This window comes from Heterodontus francisci, chromosome 38, assembly GCF_036365525.1.
Source record: "Heterodontus francisci isolate sHetFra1 chromosome 38, sHetFra1.hap1, whole genome shotgun sequence".
In the NCBI taxonomy this organism is placed as follows: Eukaryota; Metazoa; Chordata; class Chondrichthyes; order Heterodontiformes; family Heterodontidae; genus Heterodontus; species Heterodontus francisci.
In genome coordinates this window covers 45,384,041-45,397,638 of record NC_090408.1, presented here as the reverse complement: position 1 = coordinate 45,397,638, position 13,598 = coordinate 45,384,041, and the positions used below count along the sequence as shown (strand labels likewise).

The window sequence follows — 13,598 nt, the reverse complement described above, 5'->3', positions numbered from 1 at the left end:
CCAAAGGCTTGGCCAATAAGAAAGGCTTGAAGGAATGATTTCGAGGAGAAAAATGAGGTAGAGGTGAGGGAATTCCAGAGCTTAGGGCCCAGGCAGCTGAAGACACAGCAGCCAATGGTGTAGCGATTAAAAATCAGGGACATACAAGAGACCGGAATTGGATGAGTGCGGAGAGCTTGGAGGGTTGTGGGGCTGGAGGAGGTTATAGAAATCGGAAGGGGCAAGGCCATGGAAGCATTTTAAAACAAGGATGAGAATTTTTAAATTGAGGCATTGCTTATCTTGGAGCCAGTGTAGGTCAGGTGAGCTCAGGGGTATTCATTGTGTTCAGATCATGTCATAAACTGTGGCAATTCAGTGCGTTATATCACATCACTGATTTAGTACTGTCTTAACCTCATTGAGATTACAGCTTTGAAATAATTCCCTGTTATTAAAAATAATGCACCCTGCAATGATTGATTCACTTTTAATTTATTTTCTTGCTGACCAATGCTTTGATGGACACTGACCTGTTTGAGCTCAGCACAACAGTTCATCCAAAATAGAAAGTTTCATTTGAAGGAATATTTTGTATTACAGAATAGTAGGATGTGGCAGTACAGCATGTGGGGGAGGTGGTGGGGTGCGGGTTGGCAAAGGAGCAGTGGGGAGGGGTGGAGGATAGAAGAGGAATTGGTGGGGGGGGGGGGGGGGGTGCGGGGAGGGGTGGAGCTGCAGTTTGGTGGTTATTTGCATATTGACAGTGTACAGTAAAATCTCTGCAGTAGGAACTACAGTCTTTCAAAACTCATCCTGTATCTCACTGCTGCTTGATATCTTCTCTTTCCTCTTACTAACCTTTTATGGGTTTTGGACTTTGGCCATTCACCTACATTTCTCAGCATAAAAAGGAATGATGGATTCTTTATTGGAAAATATAATTGTCCTCACAAATTAGTTGTAATTAACTGGGAATAAAAACTGGAAATGCACAGACCCAGTTAGCATCTGAAAATAAAATAGGTAAACATTTTCAAAGGCACCATTCTTCAAATGATTGTATGCAGGCTTCCACCTGAAATATTAAACTGTCTTTCTCTTTAACAAATTTATTGGAGTTCTTTGAAGGAATAACATGTGCTGTGGATAAAGGGGAGCCCGTTGACGTACTGTACTTGGATTTCCAGAAGGCATTTGACAAGATGCCACATAAAAGGTTATTGCGCAAAGTAAGAGCTCATGGTGTAGGGGGTAACATATTAACATGGATAGAAGATTGACTGGCTGGCAGAAAACAGAGAGTATGCATAAATGGGTCCTTTTCTGATTGACAGGATGTGACGAGTGGAGTCCTGCAAGGGTCTGTGCTGGGGCCTCAACTTTTTACAATTTATATCAATGACTTAGATGAGGGGAGCAATGGCCTGGTAGCTAAATTTGCAGATGACACAAAGATAGGAAAGTATATTGTGAAGAGGATATAAGGAGGTTGCAGACTAATTATAGATAGGTTGAATGAGAGGACAAAAATCTAGCAGATGGAGTGTAATGTGAGAAAATGTGAAGTTGTTCACTTTGGCAGGAAGAATAAAAAAGCAGAGTATTACTTAAACGGAGAACGACTGCAGAATTCCGAGGTGCAGAGGGATCTAGGTGTTCTAGTGCATGAGTCACAAAAAGTTAGTATGCAGGTACAGCAGGTAATAAAGAAAGCTAATGGAATGCTATCCTTTATTATGAGAGGAATTGAAAATAAAAGTAAGGGTGTTATGCTTCAGTTATACAGGGCATTAGTGAGACCACATCTCAAATACTGTGTGCAGTTTTGGTCTCCTTATTTAAGGAAGGATGTAACTGCATTGCAGGTGGTTCAGAGGAGGTTTACTAGATTGATACCTGGAATGAGGGGGTTGTCTTATGAGGAAAGGCTGGACAGACTGCGCTTGTTTTCACTGGAGTTTAGAAGAGTGAAGGGAGAGTTGATTGAAGTTTATAAGATCCTGAACAGTCTTGACAAGGTGGATGTGGAAAGGATGTTTCCTCTTGTGGGTGAGTCCAGAACTAAGGGGCACTCTTTTAAAATTAGGGGTCACACTTTTCAGAGATGAGGATAAATTTTTCTGTGAGGGTTGTGCGACTTTGGAATTCTCTGCCTCAGGAGCTGCTGGAGGTGGGGTCATTGAATATTATTAAGGTGGAGGTAGACATTCTTGTCAGGCAAGGGAATCAAAGGTTTTCGGGGGTAGATGGGAGTGAGGAATTCGAGACACAAACAGATCGGCCATGATCTTATTGAATGGTGGAGCAAGTTCGAGGGGTCGAATGGCCTACTTCTGCTCCTAATTCGAATGTTCCTATGATCTTTCTTGTGCTTAAGAATTCACTGTGTTTCCAGCATTTTACATTTAGTTTAGAGATACAGCACTGAAACAGGCCCTTCGGCCCACCGAGTCTGTGCCGACCATCAACCACCCATTTATACTAATCCTACACTAATTCCATATTCCTACCACATCCCCACCTGTCCCTATATTTCCCTACCATCTACCTATACTAGGGGCAATTTATAATGGCCAATTAACCTATCAATCTGCAAGTCTTTGGCATGTGGGAGGAAACCGGAGCACCCGGAGGAAACCCACGCAGACACAGGGAGAACTTGCAAACTCCATACAGGCAGTACCCAGAATTGAACCCGAGTCACTGGAGCTGTGAGGCTGTGGTGCTAACCACTGCACCACTGTGCCGCCTATCTCCAATTTCCAGTACTTGTTTTCTCTTTGTTGCTATGTAACAAGAGAATGTTGTGTAAAGCAGAGATCTAGTGGAGGAAAGGAAAAACAAACTGTTCTTTAATGATCTGTTATAGAAGGAAAGATAATTGTAGTGCAATGTATTGAAGCAGCAATGCGTGCAGGATAGAATGATGGAAAGCTGACCTCAGTTCTTTCACTTTGTTTAATTGCTGTTTTTAGCTACACTGCTGCACAGGAGTTGTCCCAGACAGCCTGCATTTGCACCCTCATCTCTCCACAGCTAGCACATTGCCTGAGGTCAGGTTCCTGAGCTATACTTAGTGCATAGCACAGACAAACTAAGGGGCAGAAAATGGAGGGTTTGTAATTTCAAACTAAAATGCAATAAGGTTTTACTCTGTAGTGGAAAGGATTTGTGGCTAACACACAGTAAATTATGGTGTCTCTTGAAATCCTTGGGAATCTGCTGCTAAATACAATTGCCATTATCCACAGGGCTTGCAGGAATTGTATTTTTGTTTTGGGGGTTTTTTATTGCTTTTTCACTTTTCTATCTGTGGAAAGTCAGATGATATGGCTTTGAGAAGACATGCAAATTAATTTTTTTTTAAATTGATGAAACACTGCATTCTGGCAGGAGCAGGCCTGAGTGGAAAAATGCTGTGTTTATTTCAAAATAATAAAAATAGGAAGTGCTGTAAATACTCAGCAGCTCAGGCAGCATCAGCAAAGAGAGAGCCCGCCCCCTTCGCCCCGCCCCCTTCGCCCCGCCCCCTTCCCCTCGCCCCGTCGCCCCGCCCCCTTCCCCATGCCCCGTCGCCCCGCCCCCTTCGCCTCGCCCCCTTCCCCTTCGCCCCGCCCTGGATTGTTTGCTGCGAGTCCTTCATTCCGAGATAGAAAGATGCCAATCAACTCCATCACGTGATTAGCTGCTCCGCCTCCCTGCTGATCACGCCCTCTTTCCCAGGCTCCAGGCCGCTAAAGAGTAGGCGGGGTCTTATTACGGTCCCGCCCACTATTAGCGCCACTAGAGTCACCGCCCGGGCCCGCCCCCTCCCCGCGTGCGTGTCACATGACGGCTGCTGCTGAGCGGCGCGAGCGTCAGTTGGAGTCGCTCAATTATGAGAGAAGCCGCAGCCGGTGCTGGGCCCGTGGCACTCACTCTCTGCACCGCCACCGCCTGGGGCTCTCCCACGCCGCCCGCCCGACCTGCACGTCCATGGCTCAAGGCCACGACGAGCCTCTTCTCCAGCCTCATCCGTGAAGAGAATGGTAGGTCCGGGGATCCGCGGCCTGTTCAGGGCCCGGGAGGCGGGTGTGGGTCTGTGCGGGGCACCGAGCCGCCTCCGCATGGGCATGGTGTGGCCCGCACCCGAGGCGGACGGCCGGGCCTCGCCTGGCGCAGCGCGCTGTTCGCGATGATGGTGCCCGGGCCGGGCTGTCTGACCCCGGATCGGTGGAAGCCGGTGACATTGAATATTTCTCAGTAACCATGGTGACTCATTACACTGTTTAATGATTGAGGATAATCTGCAACTAATTCTCTTATTTCTGCCCCCGGGAGTGAAGCTCACTCCGGCCATGCTTCTGTCATTGCAATTGTGGCCAATACCCAGAGGCCGCCCCCCCGGGCCCCACTTCTAACCCCCTCTTTCCCCCGTCCCACCATGGACTTGATGGGCCAAATGGTCGTCTCCTATGCCATAAATGACTTTATGGATCTTTCTCCATGCTTTTGTCATCTCCAGACTCAGCAATTCCAATGTTGTTCTGGCCGGCCTTCTGTCCTCCATCCTTCATAAACTTCAGCTTCTCCATAGCTCTGGCAGACAGATCGTGATTTTGGTCATCCAGGCCCCGCACTTTGGAATTCCATGCCTAAGCACTCCACATCTCCATTTCCATCTTCGCCCTTAAGACCCACATCTTTGATCAAGCTTTTCATTATCTGAATATCTTTTTTTGCCTCAGTGACTAATTTCCTTCATTCCGGCTCTATGTTGTTCGAGGAACATTTTTCTACGCTAAATGTGCTATATAAATTTACGTTGTTGTGGTAACAGTCGTCATAGAATTTAATTCCATGTCACTAAATAGCAGAGGTCATCACAGGACCTAATGGCACTGAGCAGTAGCGGTCAACATGGAGCTTAATACAGCGTCACTGAGTCATCAGTGATTTTGATATTACGGAAAAATAGTGATCGTACCCTATGTTAGAAGAGGTTTTATTTTTGTACTAAAATCTTAGAATTCATTGTTTTTTAAAAACTGAAAAAAGGATTTTTGTCAGTGGACATTGCTGAAACTTTGTGGATTTGGACTGAGTGAAATGTACACAGACAGCAAGGCACCTGCAAATAGTTGACTTTGTATGCAAGAATAGGAAAAGCAAGCAGTGTCAATGAAGCCATTCAGGGGTTTCGATCTCCTCAGAGCATCACTTTGAATGATGGGAGACTCTGTATGGTCATGTGATCGGCTCAGGAAGGTTTGGACCTTTCGCTTTGGACCTTTTTTAAAAACCAGTGAGTTGGACAAAACGCAGGCATTTGGAACTTAGACCTGACCTGCCTGGAGACTAGAGAAAAAGACTTCTCTCTGTAAAGGAAACTTGCATCTCTTGAAAAGAAGCCCTGCATTTGAAAGGTGGCAGATTCCTATTGCCTCCTGTCTCTGAAGAATTCCTACATCCAGTGTGGTTCCTGTTGCTTCTTGTGTTATGGGAAATCTTGGAACCTGAAGAAGGCTTATACTGCTGCTGTGAGTCCTCGAAGCAGACCTGTTGCTACACCCTTGCTGAAAGACCTGTGTGACACCTGCTGTAGTCGAATTGCCTTGAAGCCTACCCATCATAGACTGTTCATCAACCTTGTTTGGAGAGACTTCAAGTGGCATCTGACTATTCAACTCTGGGATACCTCACCCAACTGAAGAATTTCCTACAAGAACGTGACAAACTGAATTATTTTATTATTCCTTTTATTCCTATGAAACAGCTGTAAACCAACATTCTTTTTTCCTGGTTGTTCTTTTTGAATGGATGCATGTGTGTGCATGAGGGCGAGGGAAATAATGAATTTTTTCATATATATAGATTTATCTCGGTTAAGACTTTTTTCTAATAAATAGTTGTTTGAAGAAACCTGGTTGGTGTGCTTTATTCTGGGGGACAAATAGTGTCCAATTGGCTATTTCTTCAGGAGGTGGGAAAATTTATTGATATGTTGTGACCCGTGGAGAAGTGGGACTGAATTGACAGTGCATTTCTTCCACCTTGGTTGTAACACCTAACTCGGCCAAATACTAATCAAGGTAGATTTTAATACCGGAGTATTAATGGCTAATATGGAGCTGAGTAGTGGATACAGTAATAAAAACAAGTAATGCTGGGACCACTCAGCAGGTCTGGTAGCATCTGTGGAAAGAGAAGTAGAGTTAACGTTTCGGGTCAGTGACCCTTCTTTGGAACTGACCAATATTAGAAATGTCACCGGTTATAAGCAAGTGAGGTGGGGGTGGGGCAAGAAATAACAAAGGAGAAGGTGTAGATTGGACAAGGCCACATAGCTGACCAAAAGGTCACGGAGCATAGGCAAACAATATGTTGATGGTGTGTTGAAAGACAAAGCATTAGTACAGATAAGATGTTAACGTACTGAAGATTGAACAGCGGCAAGTGCAAACATGAAAAAAAAACAGTGGGTAAGCAAACTGAACAAACTAAGATGAAATGAAATAAATGCAAAAAAAAAAGATTGTAAAAAATGTAAAAAGTAAAAAAAAAACTAACAATGAAAGTAAAATGGGGGGGCTGTCATGCTCTGAAATTATTGAACTCAATGTTCAGTCCGGCAGGCTGTAGTGTGCCTAATCGGTAGATGAGATGCTGTTCCTCGAGCTTGCGTTGATGTTCACTGGAACACTGCAGCAATCCCAGGACAGAGATGTGAGCATGAGAGCAGGGGGAAGTGTTGAAATGGCAAGCAACCGGAAGCTCAGGGTCCTGCTTGCGGACTGAGCGGAGGTGTTCCGCAAAGCGGTCACCCAGTCTGCGCTTGGTCTCGCCAATGTAGAGGAGACCACATTGTGAGCAGCGAGTACAGTATACTACATTGAAAGAAATACAAGTAAATTGCTGCTTCACCTGAAAGGAGTGTTTGGGGCCTGGGATAGTGAGGAGAGAGGAGGTAAATGGGCAGGTATTACACCTCCTGCGATTGCAGGGGAAGGTGCAATGGGACGGGGACGAGGTGGTGGGGGTAATGGAGGAGTGGACCAGGGTGTCGCGGAGGGAACGATCTCTTCGGAATGCTGACAGGAAGGGAGGGGTAGATGCGTTTGGTAGTGGCATCACGCTGGAGGTGGCGGAAATGGCGGAGGATGATCCTTTGGATATGGAGGCTGATGGGGTGGAAAGTGAGGACAAGGGGAACCCTGTCACGGTTCTGGGAGGGAGGGGAAGGGTTGAAGGCAGAGGTGCGGGAAATGGGCCGGACACGGTTGAGGGCCCTGTCAACCTCAGTGGGGGGAATCCTCGGTTGAGGAAAAAGGAGGTCATATCAGAAGCACCGTCATGGAAGGTAGCATCATCAGAGCAGATGCGTCGGAGACGGAGAAATTGGGAGAATGGAATGGAGTCCTTCCAGGAGGTAGGGTGTGAAGTGTAGTCGAGGTAGCTGTGGGAGTCGGTGGGCTTATAATGGATATTAGTAGACAACCTATCCCCAGAGATGGAGACAGAGAAGTCGAGGAAGGGAAGTGTCAGAGATGGACCATGTAAAGGTGAGAGAAAGGTGGAAATTGAAGGAAAGTTGATCAGGTTTTCCAGTTCGGGGTGGGAGCAGGAAACTGCACCGATACAGTCATCAATGTACCGGAAAAAGAGTTGGGGGAGGGGGCCTGAGTAGGACTGGAACAAAGAATGCTCGACATATCCCACAAAAAGACAGGCATAACTAGGACCCATGCGGGTACCCATAGCGACACCTTTCTTGTAAATGTGGCCTTGTCCAATCTACACCTTCTCCTTTGTTATCTCTTGCCCCACCCCCATCTCACTTGCTTATAACCTGTGACATTTCTAATATTTGTCAGTTCTGAAGAAGGGTCACTGACCTGAAACGTTAACTCTGCTTCTCTTTCCACAGATGCTGCCAGACCTGCTGAGTGGTTCCAGCATTTCTTGTTTTTATTTCAGATTTCCAGCATCTGCAGTATTTTGCTTTTATTTTAGTGGATACAGTAGCCTGGCAGTTATAGTCCTGGCCTAGTAAGTAACCTGGGCAATGAGTTCAAATCACATTTGTGAAATTGAGTTCAATAAATCTGGTTATTTATGGTTGCCTGAAATTGACCATGAACGCTATTGGATTGTTGTGTTAAAACCCAACAGGAAAAAGAACCTGCCACCTCAACTTGGTCTTGCCTTCATTGACTATGTGGTTGACTCGGTGATCATTGGACAATAATTGGCCACACCTTAAGAACAAACTTTAAAAAGTGATGTCTTAATACACTGAAAAATTGTTCATGCTACAGTTAGTACCATATGACTATGCTAAATGTAGCACCACTGAATAGTAATTGTTGTCATTGAAGTTGATAAAGTATTGCTCTGTAGTACTATCACTGAGTAATCATAGTGCTTAGTAACATGAATTAACTATCAGATGAGTACAGTATCACCGAGTACTAATTATTGTAATACTCCATGTCATTGAGTAATGCTCATTGGAGTATAATACCATGAAGTGCAGACGCAGTCACTGCAGGGGATAAAGGTGATATGTTTTCCTGTCCACTGAATATTTTTGGCATTGTATATGTTGCTGTTTCCTGTCCCAGCTTTGAATCATTTGCTCACTTTTCCCAATTTTTTTTTATACACTACTCCACTGAGTAGGAATGCATGTTTCAGACTTGAAATTTATTTCATCTTCCTAATTAATAGGCATAGCCCCAAACTTGGTGTAAAGACTGGAATTAACTACCTTTATACAGAGAATGTCAAATCTGTGCTGAGGGAAGCAGTGGTGCTGTGTATCAGCAAACTGGGAAAGAGTTGGCAAAGAAGCTGGTAAATCTTTGGAGGGGTATTGAGAGATGACATTTCCTACGCATGGACTTTGCTGATCTTGTACATTCCTTTTTTAATCCTAGTTTTAATATTGTTGAGTAAATGTAGTGTCAGTATTTTTGGTTAATTGTTGCAGTACAGTTTTAGCAATAATCATTGCGTAGTATCATAATAGTAATGGTCTTTGTAGCCTGATTTGAATGTTTGATATCATTGCATAATCATTGTGTTTACTGTTTTGAAAAAGTAATGGTACCCGCTGGGGGGTGATCGGTGTTTAATTTTTTAATTATTTGTTCATGGGATGTGGGCATTGCTGGCTAGGCTAACGTTTATTGCCCATCCCTAATTGCCTTTAAGGTGGTGGTGAGCCACCTTTTTGGTGTCCTTGGGGTGTAGGTACACCCACAGTGCTGTTGAGGAATGCCAGGATTTTGACTCAGCGACAGCTTAATTCCGAGGAGTGATATTATCACAGCTTGATTTGCCAGTTCAGTATTGCTGAGGAATTTTACAGTACAAGTCACAATCCAAGTGTTTGATTGTCAGGTTGCCTTGGAGCTCACTAAGTTGTGAGCTAATGCTCATTATTTTTGGGAACAGTAACTGGAGTTTCTAGCTACATGGGAAATAAATTATACAATGCTTAATATCCCATGATTATTGTCACCACTAAAATTTGGTTGTTTAATATCAGATAGTTATGTGCATTGGTGTGTAAACACTTAATAATTCACAATGACAGTGATTTTTGTTTTTAACAACTTAACCTGTGAGGGGAAAAGTAAAGCCATGAATACCATGAATTTTAAATTAAAAAAAAACATGTTGGAATTTCACAGCAGATCCAACATCTGAAAGAGAAAAATTTGGATTATATCTACAGCTTGCATTTTTATAGTTCCTTTGGCTAAGAAAAATGTATGATGGGCTTCAGAACAGATACTAAGCCAAAAAAAAAGATTAGGAGAGATGAGCTTATTCAAAGTTGGATTTTAGAGAGAGTCTTAGAGAGGTGGGTGGGAGGAATGTCCAGAGAGTGGGACTTGGTGGTTGAAGCCCATACGTCAGTGGTGGAGGGAAGGAGGAATTTGAGGTGTAGAGCTAGAGGAGGTTAGAGTTGGAGAGATTTAAATGCATGGTTGAAATGTTTTAATTTATAGCATTTGGGGTCTGGCTGCCAGTGTAAGTCAGTAAGGACAGGAAGAGTGATTGTGGCTTGGTATGGGATGGTATAGAAGCAGGAGAGTTTTGCAATGAACCCAAGACTACAGGATGGGAGTCTGGAGGTGCCCAAAAGCCTGGTTTGAGTGTTTCACTTGCTGATGGATGGAGGCAGGCAATATTAGAGATAGGAGTAGGCAGTCTTTGTGGTTGGGAGGATAATATAACCACCTGCTATTTGATGGTGCTCCATTAGTGAACCAGATTGTTTCATGGCACCATTACTGAGACTAGCTTTCAATTCAAGTTTTTAAATTAATTGCATTTAAATTCCACCAGCTGCTATGGTGGGATTTGAACCTTTGTTCCCGGGGCATTAGCCTGAGCCTCTGGATTACTATCCAGTGACATTACTACTATGCCACCATCTTTCCCGACTCTTGATTAAAATTTAAAATAGTGTCTTGCATGAGAATTGGGCTTGAGGGAGGGATGTTGGTTTATAATGCTGAATCAAGGGTTTTAACTTTCCACCTGTATCGTTAACACCATGTGGTATCTTGGAATGTCTGTAGTTAAAGCTGTATATTTTGCCACGAGGGAATGTGATGCTCATTCCTGTGTTTAGTCTGATTCTCGGGAGAAAACAATATTTATTTATGTTTAGAATAAGGATAAATCTAGAGATTCACATACATGAAGCTTGTAGAGAGGACAGTAGAGTTGGTGGATGGGAAGGAAATCCTTAGCCTCTAAAATTGCATTAATGTAGTGCCTTTTAATGTAGAAAAATGTCCTGAGGTGCTTCATAGAAGTGTAATGAGATAAAATGGATCCTGGCTCCTTAGACAGCACCTTCCAAATCCATGACCTTTACCACTAGAAGGACAAGGGCAGCAGTTGCATGGGAACACCACCACCTGCAAGTTCCCCTCCAAATCTCACACCATCCTGACTTGGAACTATATCACCGTGCCTTCACTGTCACTGGGTCAAAATCCAAGACCTCCCTTCCCAACAGCACTGTAGGTGTACCTACTCCACATGGATTGCAGTGGTTTAAGAAGGCAGCTCACCACCACCTTCTCAGGGGCAATTAGGGATGGACTATAAATGCTGGCCTAGCCAGCAACGCCCATATCCCAGGAACAAATATAAAAAAAAACACTGTGAAAACCTAGGCAAAGTCCTAATTTAGTACCTCTGCCATTCCTCTATCCACTTAAGGCGTCCTTATCCATCTCTAATTGGCCTTAGCCATTCTTCAGGTATTTTGTTTTTTACGTTTGGGGTCACTGTTTAAAAACAAGGGGTGGCCCATTTAAGACAGATGAGAAATTATTTCTCTGAGGGTCATTGCCTTTGACAAGGTCCCTCATGGCAGACTGGTACAAAAGGTGAAGTCACACGGGATCAGAGGTGAGCTGGCAAGATGGATACAGAACTGGCTCTGTCATAGACAGAGGGTAGAAGTGGAAGGGTGCTTTTCTGAATGGAGGGATGTGACTAGTGGTGTTCCGCAGGGATCAGTGCTGGGACCTTTGCTGTTTGTAGTATATATAAATGATTTGGACGAAAATGTAGCTGGTCTGATTAGTAAGTTTGCGGACGACACAAAGGTTGGTGGAGTTGCGGATAGTGATGAGGATTGTCAGAGGATACAGCAGGATATAGATTGGTTGGAGACTTGGACGGAGAAATGGCAGATGGAGTTTAATCCGGACAAATGTGAGGTAATGCATTTTGGAAGGTCTAATGTAGGTGGGAGGTATACAGTAAATGGCAGAACCCTTAGGAGTATTGACAGGCAGAGAGATCTGGGCATACAGGTCCACAGGTCACTGAAAGTGGCAACGCAGGTGGATAAGGTAGTCAAGAAGGCATACGGCATGCTTGCCTTCATCGGTCGGGGCATAGTGTATAAAAATTGGCAAGTCATGCTGCAGCTGTACAGAACTTTAGTTAGGCCACACTTAGAATATTGCGTGCAATTCTGGTCACCACAGTACCAGAAGGACGTGGAGGCTTTGGAGAGGGTACAGAAAAGGTTTACCAGGATGTTGCCTGATCTGGAGGGCATTAGCTATGAGGAGAGGTTGGATAAACTCGGATTGTTTTCACTGGAACGACGGAGGTGGAGGGGCGACATGATAGAGGTTTACAAAGTTATGAGCGGCATGGACAGAGTGGATAGTCAGAAGCTTTTTCCCAGGGTGGAAGAGTCAGTTACTAGGGAACGTAGGTTTAAGGTGAGAGGGGCAAAGTTTAGAGGGGGTGTGCGAGGCAAGTTCTTTATACAGAGGGTGCTGAGTGCCTGGAACTTGCTGCCGGGGGAGGTGGTGGAAGCAGGTACGATAGCGATGTTTTAGAGGCATCTTGACAAATACATGAATAGGATGGGAATAGAGGGATACGGTCCCTGGAAGTGCAGAAGGTTTTAGTTTTAGGCAGGCATCAAGATCGGCACAGGCTTGGAGGGCCGAATGGCCTGTTCCTGTGCTGTACTGTTCTTTGTCATGAGTCTTTGGAATTATCTTCCTCAAAAGGCGGTTGAAGCAGAGTCTTTGAATATTTTTAACGCAGAGGTACATAGGTTCTTGATAAGCAAGGGGGTGGAAGGTTATCGGGGATAGGTGGAAATGTGGAGTAATCAGTTCAGCCATGAACTTATTGAATGGTGGAGCAGGCTCGAGTGGCCTACTTCTGCTCCTAATTTGTATGGTCAGAAATGGGTTTTTAGGAGCTTCTTGAAGAGGGAGAGGTAGCTGGAGATGGAGAGTGATTTAGGCAGGGAGGTCCAGATCGTAGATAACTGCCGGTGATGTGTTGAAGGGTGGGATGGATGTATAAGACACCAGAGTCACAGGAATCGGAACTTCCAGTGTGGTCGTGGGACTGGAGGCTACGAGAGATAGAGAATGAATGAGAAGAAATGCATATGTTATACCTACTGAGTATTCAGTATTTGCGACTGTAAAAGATCCAAATGAATTGCTGGTAAATGGAGAAGTGGTTTCAATTTCGGCAGTTTTGAAACGTGAAGTTTTGCCACTATGCAAGCAGGAGTTCATTGTTAAATTCTTTAGTGTTATAGAAAATGGTCACCAGTGACTCAACTGTTCCTTTCCACCTTCATTATGAATGTACTTGTTATACAAAGTAGTAGCTAAAAAATTTGAATTGTGAAAGTGAATTAAAATATTGGGTCCTGGCATAAGTTGCAGTTTTTGTATTTTAATAAAACGTAACAGTGCAAAGAATTGAGATTTAAATTCAGTATTTTTTTTTCGTGTCCCTTTTTAATGTGACATGAAGTAGTAGGATGTGGGTTCATACCTGCAGTTTTCCTTGCATGAAAAGATACTGAATAGGAAGCACATGGTAGATATTAAAGAGAAAATTGCTATTAAAGGCCAGCTACCCAACTTGAAACCGACGGGACCCGACAACATGTGTCTGGGTCGGGTTGCACTTCCGGGTTTGACATTAGGGCTCGGGTCGGACACGTTCTATCACCACCTCGGGTAAGTGGCTCCAGTGTTAATTCACTTTTTGGACTTGAATGATTTTGTTATTTTAAGCAACAAAGTGAAAAATGGAAGGTAGGTTAACTGATT

The 13,598-nt window shown here is 44.1% G+C and overlaps 1 protein-coding gene across 7 annotated transcripts in view; it reads left to right on the top strand.

Moving 5' to 3' along the window:
* Nucleotides 1-3,816: 3,816 nt before the first annotated feature.
* Nucleotides 3,817-13,598, top strand: part of trpm7 (transient receptor potential cation channel, subfamily M, member 7) — a 208,811-nt gene continuing 199,029 nt past the window's right edge. For 5 of the 7 annotated variants that reach the window (XM_068018326.1, XM_068018322.1, XM_068018327.1 and 2 more), the window contains exon 1: nucleotides 3,817-4,010. In XM_068018326.1, coding sequence (XP_067874427.1) covers nucleotides 4,008-4,010 — 3 coding nt within the window. In that variant the 5' untranslated portion in view covers nucleotides 3,817-4,007. The remainder of the gene's footprint in view (nucleotides 4,011-13,598) is intronic. The other 2 variants (XM_068018325.1, XM_068018324.1) reach the window with 1 other exon arrangement.